Source organism: Enhydra lutris, unplaced genomic scaffold, assembly GCF_002288905.1.
Source record: "Enhydra lutris kenyoni isolate GAN:26980312 unplaced genomic scaffold, ASM228890v2 scaffoldscaffold59, whole genome shotgun sequence".
Taxonomy (NCBI): domain Eukaryota; kingdom Metazoa; phylum Chordata; class Mammalia; order Carnivora; family Mustelidae; genus Enhydra; species Enhydra lutris.
The window spans coordinates 6,155,036-6,167,450 of NW_019154143.1; the positions used below are offsets into that span (position 1 = coordinate 6,155,036).

The following is a 12,415-nucleotide window of genomic DNA, read 5'->3' on the forward strand; positions in this document are numbered from 1 at the left end:
TTATTCCCTACTTTAGAAATACAAATATGGGGATTTAAAGATTGGAGATAAATTGCCCAGAGTCACATACAACTAAGCTGCAGAACTGAGGCTGGAACACAAGTATCTAACCTCAGGTCCAACTTCCGTGGCTGCTTCAATGACAGGGCATTCACGGTCTTTTCTTAGCTTTGCTATAGAAGACATGATGGACTGTCAGCTGTAAATGCCTCCCCTCTGTGGGATCTGCTTTTTTTATAATGAATGAGAGGCTAGTTTTTTGTGGGTTTCGTAAGATAACAGAAACAAATGTTGACAATGAGCCTCTGAGGAACAGATAATATGACTGAGTAGTCAGCAGTCAATATCTATGATTTTAGCTGGAAACAAGAATTAAGATTCCAATTTTAACGCAAATAAAGAGCTTTCATGCAGACTTTTTTTTTTTTTTTTTTTTTTTTTGGTGTGTAATTAATTACTTACCTCTGCTAAGTCTTCAAAGCAGCTTCCTACTAAGGGATGGGGGCTACCTTCATCAGTCATTTCCACAGTATCTTCTATATGGCCCAGTAACTTTACACTAAGTTCATGTATATCTACTATACGACTAAATATATTTTCTACATCCTGTTGGGAGAAAAGCAAATTCAGTTAGGTTATAGAATAAAAAACAAATTTTGAGCCAGTAAGTCATTTTATAATCGTGAAATTTAACATGGCAAATGCAGTGAGAAATTTTAACTTACAAATGCAAGTAAAAGACAATTCAAGAATTCTTTTTGCAAAGGTGTACAATTTGCAAATACATTTCTTTAGGGCAATGGTTCTCAAAATAATATACAGTACTTTTAAAAGCAAAAAATTTAGTGAGAAGAATGGCACTGTTTTACATTTCTGTAAATCTCTACCATCTGGCTTAATAGAAGATAGCTACATTTAATCTGTTGTGATACACTGTTTTTGATAAAAGCATACAAAGAAAATCCAGCTTCACACAGATAGGTGGAAAAGGGAGGAATATTTTAATAGTCTATTCAAATAACTGTAGATTGTTTTTTTTTTTCAGTAGAGTTTCCTTAATGAGATATAAGTCATATACCATAAAATTCACCCTTTAAAGTGCACTATTCAATGGTTTTCACATATTCAGAGCTGTTCAGTTACCACTACTATCAAATTCCAGAATATCATTATCACCCCAGAGAGAAGGTCTACATCCATTAGCAGCACTCACCATTCTTCTTTTCTGCCCTGGGGCTGGCAACCACTAATCTATTTTCTAACTCCATGGATTTGCCTATTCTGGACATTTCATATAAATGAAGTAGACAGCCTTTTATGATATTACACCAAAAGTCGACAAATGGTAGTTTCTTAAATGTTAGTTGCAATGTGGAATCTGAACCCATATCAATTCTGTACTTATACATTAAAATCCATCAGTCTATATTAAACTCTGAATGGATTCCTTACTGATGTGTGTTTTTGTAGCATTATGAATTTGGTCACCTGGAAAGTAGTGGTCCACTGAATTCCACAAATCTTCCACATGTTAACACATTTAACACATTTCACTACAGAATATTAGAAGACCAAATCCATTATCACCACCGTAACACACACCGGTAGTGTGAGTGGATAAAAATTTTCCAAAATTTTATTTTCATTTGAAAATTCCATTTTTAACACTATCAACAAATACTGTCACTTTCCTCAAAGTGACAGGTTTGTTCATTTTATTCCCCCACTTCACTTATTTTTGAGAAATGTCTGCCAAATATACAAGTCTGAATAACCACAGTCTGTCAGTCATTCTTTCAGGTAAAGTAGTGTCTCATGAAGAAAATGGCTCACTCAGTTAGCAATTCAGTCAGCAATTCAGTCATATAGTGCTTTCCTTCAAAGCAACCACCCTACTTTGATATGTAGTAGAAATGCTTATGTGTGCTTCCTAACTGCCTCAGCTCTTCTCTTCTTACCTAGGCCTTCTTGGGACATGCCAAGCTCTTGTTCTACCAGTAGTGACAAAAAAATTCATGAGTCCATATGTACTGCCCTTTTATTTCATTTCTTCATTCTATTCGTCTATCATCTCATTTTTATTACAAATATGCATACATACAAGAATGCTCAATACAATGCCTAGTAACTTCTGTAAGATTTTCTGCAGGTTAGATTCCTGGATAGACTTCTACCATGGGGTTACATATTTAAAATGTCAGTGAAGACAGAATGGGAGAAGATATTTGCAAACGACATATCAGATAAAGGGCTAGTATCCAAAATCTATAAAGAACTCATCAAACTCAACACCCAAAGAACAAATAATCCAATCAAGAAATGGGCAGAGGACATGAACAGACATTTCTGCAAAGAAGACATCCAGATGGCCAACAGACACATGAAAAAGTGCTCCACATCACTCGGCATCAGGGAAATACAAATCAAAACCACAATGAGATACCACCTCACGCCAGTGAGAATGGCTAAAATTAATAAGTCAGGAAATGACAGATGCTGGCGAGGATGCAGAGAAAGGGGAACCCTCCTACACTGTTGGTGGGAATGCAAGCTGGTGCAACCACTCTGGAAAACAGCTTGGAGGCTCCTCAAGAAGTTGAAAATAGAGCTACCCTATGACCCAGCAATCGCACTACTGGGTATTTACCCTAAAGATACAAATGTAGTGATCCGAAGGGGCATGTGTACCCAAATGTTTATAGCAGCAGTGTCTACAATAGCCAAACTATGGAAAGAACCTAGATGTCCCTCAACAGATGAATGGATAAAGAAGATGTGGTATACACACACACACACACACACACACACACACACACACACACACACACACACACACACTGGAATACTATGCAGCCATCAAAAGAAACGAAATCTTGCCATTTGTGATGACATGGTTGGAACTAGAGGGTATTTTGCTTAGCGAAATAAGTCAATCAGAGAAAGACAACTATCATATGATCTCGCTGATATGAGGAAGTCGAGAAGCAAGATGGGGGGGTTGGGGGTAGGAAAAGAATAACTGAAACAAGATGGGATTGGGAGGGAGACAAACCATGAGACTCTTAATCTCACAAAACAAACTGAGGGTTGCCGGGGGGAGGGGGGTATAGGGTGTTGTTTGGATTACGGACATTGGGAATGGTATGTGCTATGGTTGAGTGCTGTGAAGTGTGTAAACCTGGCCATTCACAGACTTGTACCCCTGGGGCTAATAATACATTATATGTTAATTTTTTAAATATATATATACACAAATGATTAATGCCTCAATAAAAAATAAATAAATAGTCAGTGGATAGCTTTTTATTTTTTTTTAAGATTATTTATTTATTTATTTGACAGACAGAGATCACAAGTAGGCAGAGAGGCAGTCAGAGAGAGAGAGAGAGGGAAGCAGGCTCTCTGCTGAGCAGAGAGCCCAATGCGGGGCTCGATCCCAGGACCCTGGGATCATGACCTGAGCTGAAGGCAGAGGCTTTAACCCACTGAGCCACCCAGGTGCCCCAGTGGATAGCTTTTTAGAGTCCACTGGTTTACCCTCCCACATGTAGCATAGGGGAGTAACAGTCTAACCAAACCCTCACAAAACCAAATACTGTCAATTTTAATTTATTTTTAAGATTTTATTTATTTGACACAGAGAGAGAGAGACAGTGAGAGAGGGAATACAAGCAGAGGGAGTGGGAGAGGGAGAAGCAGGATTCCCAATGACCAGGGAGCGCAATGCAGGGCTTGATTCCAAGGACCCTGGGATCATGACCTGAGCTGAAGGCAGACACTTAACAACTGAGCCACCCAGGTGCCCCAAATACTGTCAATTTTAACTTTTAGAAAAATGCCTAGGTAACTGAAAAACAAGAACTAATTACAATTATTCAGTTACTATTTTTTTATTTGATTTTCAGTAGTGACTTTTTTTTTAATCAAATCAACATTGAGGCAGGATTCATATCCAATAAGATAAATCTATTTTGATGTGCTTCTGGATAGATTTTATATAGTTATTCACTCTTGTAACTATCACCATAGTCAAGATACAAAAGTCTTATTACCTTAAGAAGTTTCCTTATGCCCCATCCCCAATAATCACCATTATTGCTCCCAGGAAACTAGTGATCTGCTTTCTGTCACTATAGATTAGGATTCTAGAATATTAAAAAAAATGGGATCATATATAATCTTATTTGTCTAGTTTCTTGGCTAATGTTTTTGAGATGCATCCTTACTGTTGCTTTTTTCTTTAAGATTTTATTTATTTGTCAGAGAGAGAGCATGAGCACAAACAATGGGAGAGGCAGGCAAAGGGAGAGGCAGGCAGAGAAGCAGGGTCCCCGCTGAGCAAGAAGCCCAACACGGGGGGCGCCTGGGTGGCTCAGTGGGTTAAAGCCTCTGCCTTCGACTCAGGTCATGATCTCAGAGTCCTGGGGTCGAGCCCCACATTGGGCTCTCTGCTCAGCAGGGAGCCTGCTTCCTCCTCTCTCTCTGCCTGCCTCTCTGCCTACTTGTAATCTCTGTCTATCAAATAAATAAATAAAATCTTAAAAAAAAAAAAAAAAAAAAAAAAAGAAGCCCAACACGGGACTTGATCCCAGGATCCTGGGATCACAACCCAAGACAAAGGCAGACGCTTAACCAACAGAGCTTACCCAGGCGTCCCCTTACTGTTGCTTTTATAACTACTTCATTCCTTTTAATTCTGAGTAGTCTTCCTTTGTATGGACATACCACAATTTGTGTATTCATTTACCTGCTGATGGATATTTGGGTTGTTTCATGTCTGGGCCATTACAAATAAAGCTGCCATGAACACTCGCAAACAAGTTTTGTGTGGACATGTTTTCATTTCTTCTGGGTAAAAACCTAGCTGTGGAATTGCTGGTAGAATGGCTAGTTTATATTTAATGTTACACAAAACAGACAAACTCTTTTCCTAAGTATTTGTACTAGACAACATTCCCACAAGCAATTGCTCCACATTCTTTTCAGCATTTGGTATTGTCAGTCTTTTTAATTACAGCCTTTCTATCTATTGAGTCTGTAATAATGTCTCATTGTGGTCTTAATTTGCATTTCCATAGGATACTGATGTTGAGCATCTTTCAATGTGTTTTTTGGCCACTGGTATAGCTAGTTTCATAAAATCTGTGAATTTTTTACCCACTTAAAAATATCAGGCTGTTATTCCAATTATTGAATTGTAAAAGTTCCTTATATATTCTGGATTCAAGTCCTTTGTCAGGTATATGTATTACAAATAGCTTCTACCATTCTGTGGCTTTTTATTTTTATGGCAGTGTCTTTAGAAGAGCAAAAGTTTTTCATTTTATTGAAGTCCAATTCATTAATTTTTTATTAATGGTTCTTGATTTTTGTGTCTTAAGAGATCTTTACCTATTCTTTACTCCTTTCTATTTTATTAATTTAAAAAATCTTTTATTTATTTATTTGTCAGAGAGAGAAAGAGAGAGCATAAGAAGGGGGAGCGGCAGGCAGAGAGAAAAGCAGGCTCCCCACTGACCAAGGAGCCCAATGAAGGACTTGATCCCAGGATCCCAGGATCACAACCTGAGCCAAAGGCAGCCGCTTAACTAACCAAGCCACCCTAGCATCCCCTACTCCTTTATTTTAAAAAATTTTATTTTTAAGTAATCTCTCTATGCAATGGGGGCTTAAACCCTGAGATCAAGAGTCACACTATCCACTGATTGAGCCAGCCAGGTGCTGCTTTGCTCCTTTATTTTAAAAAAAAAATTTTATTAAGGTAAAATTCACATAGAATATAACTCATCCATTTAAAATGAACAATTCAATGTTTTTTTTTTTACTCTAAAGATTTGTGCAAATCATAAACCACTCCTGTAACTTTTTTTTTTTAAGAGTTTATTTATTTATTTGACAGAGAGAGATCACAAGTAGGCAGAGAGGCAGGCAAAGAGAGAGTGAGGAGGAAGCAGGCTCCCTGTCAAGCAGAGAGCCCGATGCAGGACTCGATCCCAGGACCCTGAGATCATGACCTGAGCCGAAGGCAGAGGCTTAACCCACTGAGCCACCCAGGCGCCCTACTCCTGTAACTTCTAATGGCCATTCATGGTGCCCCAGTCTCAGCTTGAGCCCCAGTCTCAGCTTCTGCAGTAAGCACTACGTTTTTGACAGTCATCCATGGCTAGACTTCTAGGAATTACTAGATGTAACCCCCTTAGACAATCTCAGCTGTTTTCACCACTCAGTGCATTTCCCCAGGATTCAGTTAGGTTGGTTTGATTACTATTGTAAGATCAGTGATCCCTTCTCTAATGCTCAACGTTACTGGCTCTCTCTTTTTGCTCCCCAAATACTGTGGTCATACTCTATTATGGTAATTACCATACTATATTGTCATTTAATATTCAAGTTTACATTTCAGTCTTGACTAGCCTCCCAACTGAGGGAAGGAATGGTCTTATTTATCTCTGAATACCCACTGCTAAGGGCTACATGATGCCTAACAACATATATAGGCAGCATTGATGAAGTATTAGTTAAATGACTTAAATGAGTCAAATTAAACAAACATAAATCTTCCACCTTAACAAGAGGCTTTATTCCTTGGAGTACACAGAAGATTCTTTAAGTTTATTTGCATTTATAATTCAGTCTAGTTTATAATGTGTCCTCTAATTTTTGATGTTGAATTTACTGAACCTGTTGTAGCACCTCTGAGATCAGACACTATGAATTAAATCCCACAACTTAAAAAAAATCTGACAAGTTAGCAATCGTGAACCACACAAATTCAAATTTGAGTGGTCATGTAAAATTAACAACACATGCAATGATATATGTGTACACAACAATACTTACATTAGCTGAAAACAATTTTGAATTGGAGACAAAGGGCTCTCTAAAAACTTTTATAATTAAATTTAGTTCCCTTATGTACTGTCGAATTTCTGCCATAAATGCTTTTACCAAATCATAGTAAGTTTGCTCTCCTGAGGTGGAAGGCTCTTCATCAGTTAAAGATAATATATTTATATCTTCTACATCTTGATGAAACATGTCCATTAATACCTAGAGAGTCAGAGAGATAAAACAAGTACAATAAAATATGAACCTATAGTTGAAGTTAAGCACCATAAGTTGCTCTTTGAATACAGTTCTTAAGTGATAAAAAGCAGATACACAATAATCTCTTCTTGGCTCTACTGCTACTGCCTCCTCCATATCTTCTCTAAAACAGAATTCTCCATCTAATATCACAAACTGCCTCCTCCAAGTCCTCTATTAATACTAGTTTCTGTCTGTCTCTTGTTAATCTATTACTTCAAATTTGTTCCCAAATTCTGTTAGATTTCTCTCTTAGTCTCCTCTGTTTCATACCCTTGCCATTACCACCTCATTCCAGTGCCTCACCACCTTATCTCTGAATAATTCACAGTGTGCTAACTGGCCTCCTTGATTACAATTGTTGGAGACTGATCAAAACTAGTCCTTATTATTATTAAAGAAGTCTACTATCCAAAGAAGAAGTCTACTATTCAAAGAAGTCTACTATTATTACTCTTGCTAAACCTCATCTTTCCACTTCTGTAAATTTCTACATCATTATCCCTACAACACAATTAAATTATATTTTATCTTGGATTACTTTCTGCTTGTTTCACAAATAGAAGTTTCCCATCATCAACTCTGGAGCCTTTCTTTTCTACAAAATCATTTAGGAAATGAAAATATCAAGGCAATCTAGTAAATAAGTAAAAGCTTTAGAGTCAGATCTAGAGTCTAAGTCTAGGCTTTGAAACTTCTAAGAAATCCTGGACCAATTTCTTTATCTCTCTGAACTTCAGTTTCCCTTTTATAAGAGCATCTACCTTAGAGGGGTACCCTAAAGACCAAATGAGATAAATTTCATATACGCTCAACTTTCAATAACTGTTTGCTCTTAACATTATAATAAAACCAAACAAGTAGTATCTATAGATAGTTAAGTATTGAAATAAAACTCAAGAGTTTAGTATTTTTACATTTTCAAAATTTGTTTTAAAAAATCCATAATTTTCTAAGTGTCCCAATCGAAATGATTTAAAGAATTTCACTAATAAGAGATAATTACTAGTATTACCCCTACTTGCATGAACACATGAAAGAAAACTGCCTGACATGTTTAAACAGTTTAGTACTATACATACATTTATATATATGTGTGTGTGTGTGTGTGTGTGTATTATATATATAAAAAATATTCTATTTCCAGGAAGTGTTATCTTGAGTACTTGCTATTAGGTTACTGGAAATATACCCTAACACATAATATATAATTTTATTGTCTGAGTAGTATGTTAGTATTCAATAAATCAGGAATAAAAATTTAAGAACAAAACATAGAGATCAGTATCTTACCTTATCAGCACACATTGCCACTTTAATATCCTGTTTTGTAATTTCATAATGCCGTATATTTCGTACGTAATTCCCCACCAGCTTTAAAATGTCTGCAGAAATGTATTCTAATACTGCTACTATGTAAACAGAAACCTGGTGGTCAATTTTATAACCTAGGACCTCCTGAAAAATTAAAAGAAAAACGTGTTTAAAAATCATATACTACAAATTTGACACACTGATTAAAAATTTAAAAAAATATACAATTTAGCTTAACTTTTTCTGAGGCCTGTGACTACCAACAACATTTAATTGTAAGTGGTTCATCTATGAATAATATACATACTGCTATTTGGAAATGTAAGCTAAGCAGGCAAGGCAAAATTACCCATGATCATGGAAAATACTTAAGTAGTACACATTACTAAATAGATCATCCTTAACCTAGGAAGGGAAGCTCCAATTTGGGGGAGGGGAAAAATGTTCACTTTACCTAATTCAGGATACCTGGAATTAACTATAACAAAGATGTTTTTTCTTTATGCAGAACAAAAATTAAATTTTGTATTTTGTATTATTGGTATCTGGAAATATCTACAAGCCTTATACCTCTATTCTTCTTTCCAAAGGAACCTGGGATCCTAAAACCCTAAAAGCACATTCCTGGTATCTATAACTGTTTCTATGGGGAAAAAAAAAAAAAAAACAAGCTATGTTCTACTGAAGAACAGTGGTTATTAAGAACATGTTAAATAGTATTATTAAACTTCAAAGAAAGTATGGGATTTTGTGGGGTCTACAGGAAAACAAATTCTATTTTCTAAACAATCCAATTAAAAAAAAACTTTGAAATAAGAAATTTAAGTTGAGGACAAGTGGCATTTACCTTTAAAGACATGTAAAAACTATTTAAATGGTTATAGTAATAAGAATGTATTAGTAAGTTGAAATGATATCCATAATTAGATCAAAAAATTCAGTTTATGATCATTATTTATAGAGCATGGACATACCTCAATTTGTTAATTTTCTTAAAATATAATTCAATATATGGCTAGTAAGACTCATGAAAAGAGAATTATAAAGAAGTGTGCAATTCCTAAAAGTTTAGTAATTTTCTCTAACTTGTACTTACTTCTTTAGACCAGTAAGATATAGGCAGATATTTCTATCCCAATAACCCAAGTACAAAACATAATCTTTTGACAGTCTTAAACATCATCCAAGTGTCGATCTTAAATCTTGGACAAGATCAAATAGACCTAAGTTCCCTAACATTATCACTTTGAGCCCTGTGAACCTGGACTAAAAGTCAATCAGTTTCTGCCTCGGGCACCTCTTCTACAAACTAGGGATGAAAATAGTAACTTTGTGGAGTAATAAAACTTAGAAATAATGTATACAAGCATTAGCATTTTGCTTGTATCACAGTAGACGAAAATTATTGATATGAAAAGTATTAAGGTTTTAATTACTACAGTACCTATATTTTTGATGAGTTTGTTTGTTTTATTAAATAAATAGAAACAGCATTATTAGAGTTTCCAGCAATTATTCTTTCTATTAGGTCTGGAGAGATTCCGCTGACTGATTTAAATTAGGAGGAGGACTAGGTAGTTTAAGCAACCTTCAGAAAGTTTTTGTCCAAAGATTACACATAACCCTGTGGCAGACTCACAAAGGTCCCTTACACATCTAATAATTTGAAGATTTATAGGGACATTTAGGTCTAACCAACAAGAAAGGAGTTTTATAGATTCTCTTTGAGGTTCTGGTAACACCTGTGATGAACAAAATTCACAATTATAACTTTTCTCAGTCTTTTCAATTTGCATATTTTTGTTGGTATGGAATTACTTTAAATCATGCTGCCCAACTTACAGTTTCCTATTATATCATCCCTCCCCATGACATGACTTACTGGAAAAATTAAAATGAGAGAATTTTACTCTTCAATTCACTATCTTCCATAAAATATATTCTTAGTGCTTTAAAATCATGGGTTTTGTTTTGCTTTTCAAAGGCAAGAAGGCAGTATTTCAGCTTTACCTTTAGTAAAGGATGAATTTTTTCTACTGGGAGAGATAAAGGGTTTCTTCGCTTCCTCTTTTCAATAGCCGATTGGGCATCAGCTATTGCCCACTTATCAATTGGATGAGGGAAACTTTTTTGAACACGTTCCTTGGAAAATAGGAAAATAACAACTAAGCAACAAATATATTAAATAGTGCTCTTCACTTACAATTTACTTTTAAAGTCAAAGAATCCCAAAAGCAGGCTTTTCACATATGGTATAATTTATAGTGCAAACATACTTAAGCTAAGAGAAAACTATAGCTGTCAATGTATTAGTATCTTACTTAGGCAATTAAGAGACTAAATATCCCTTGTATTATCTAGGGGGAAAATCACATTCTGAATTTCAGCTTCACTGTGATAGAGCTAATGACAAGAATGATTAGAATAACCACTGCTTATATAAAATCTCAAGGAACAAGACCTAAGTTCAATAAGCAAAGATCTAAATCCAATTTTCCTTCATTTGTTCTTTCAACAACAATCACAATCTCAAGTGGCACTTTGTACTTGAAATCTCTAAGAATTTTTTCTTTACTTTTTCATCATGCAAAAATACCTGACTTCAAAACTATTTGCACATCATGGAAATCAAGGATTTACATTGGTAACAGTAATTTTTATACACTGTAGCTCATCATTAGAGTTTGAATCCTTCAAAGATCATTAATTTTTAACAAAATACTTCATTTTAATTTCTACCTCTTATTTGGTTAGAATTTCCGCTGAAAGTGAAGGAACTCACATTAATATAAAAGCTGAATTTCCCTACTTTAATACATTAATGTAATTCATTTCAAACCATTCTCTCAAGTTTTAGAATTCCACTTTCAGGATACCATAGTTAAATCCAGCAGAGGTCGCTATTAACATAATTTAAACACATGTGTATAACTAGAAGTATGTAAAAACTATTAAATAAAATTAAACATCACTGATTTTAAGTCTAAATAAAAACTTCTGTCAGTTGCTATTAAAGTGGACAATAAAAAGACTGCCATGTGATACTCTGGGGGAAAAATGTGGATCTAGGACACATTAAGAACAAATATCTAGGGACGCCTGGGTGGCTCAGTTGGTTGGACGACTGCCTTCGGCTCAGGTCATGATCCCGGGGTTCCGGGATCGAGTCCCACATCGGGCTCCCAGCTCCATGGGGAGTCTGCTTCTCCCTCGGACCTTCTCCTCGCTCATGCTCTCTCTTACTGTCTCTCTCTCAAATAAATAAATAAAATCTTAAAAAAAAAAAAAAGAACAAATATCTATGTTTAAGGCTAAATCAGCTGCTAAACGTAAGAGGTGATTGTTTCAATTCTCATTAATGGAATTAAGAGGTGTATTGAAAGAAATTACTATACTTACACAAAAGTAGTTTAAAAACTTTTTGAAATGCCTAGCTGAAAACCTATCTGCCAGGACAGTATACCTTCATATAATACAGGCAATACAAAGGTCCAAAATATTGGGGCGAGTTTGGCAGGCAAAAAGGAGAAAAGGGAAGGGGGAAAGGGTGGAAAGGAACAACCAGAGCAAAAATTATTTTCCTTTTTCCCAGGAAATGACTTGCTAATCCAAAAATAACAATTAAGAGACTTAGGACTAACTTAACTATGGCTTCTAATTAAAATTTTCAGTGATGAGTTTCAAGTAATTAATTAAATGGATAGAACCATAGTACAAACCTTACAATGGGATGGCCCTGTGGGTTGCTAATTTTTTTTTTCCTCTTCCTCAACTCACAGTAAGAAATAATAAATTCTTAATACATTTTACATTACATCCTTAAACGTCACACACATACTAAACTGGAACAAAGTTCATAAAACAGAACCTGCCCTAATATGCAATGCACTGATACTTTCTATTCATTTCAAAAACGTTAGTTGGGCAATGCACTGAAGTGATTTTATGACTGACTAATGGGTCATAACCTACAGTCTTAAAAAGCACTGATGTACAGTGGTAAAAGAAAAGCAGA

At 35.4% G+C, this 12,415-nt stretch overlaps 1 protein-coding gene across 3 annotated transcripts in view; it reads right to left on the reverse strand.

Moving 5' to 3' along the window:
- LOC111158354 (SOS Ras/Rac guanine nucleotide exchange factor 1) overlaps window positions 1-12,415 on the reverse strand; it is a 175,767-nt gene that overhangs the window by 93,127 nt on the left and 70,225 nt on the right. For all 3 annotated transcript variants that reach the window (XM_022520337.1, XM_022520338.1, XM_022520339.1), the window contains exons 3-6: window positions 10,411-10,542; window positions 8,380-8,544; window positions 6,841-7,050; window positions 463-606 (exon numbers count right to left, since the gene is read on the reverse strand). In XM_022520337.1, coding sequence (XP_022376045.1) covers window positions 463-606; window positions 6,841-7,050; window positions 8,380-8,544; window positions 10,411-10,542 — 651 coding nt within the window. The remainder of the gene's footprint in view (window positions 1-462; window positions 607-6,840; window positions 7,051-8,379; window positions 8,545-10,410; window positions 10,543-12,415) is intronic.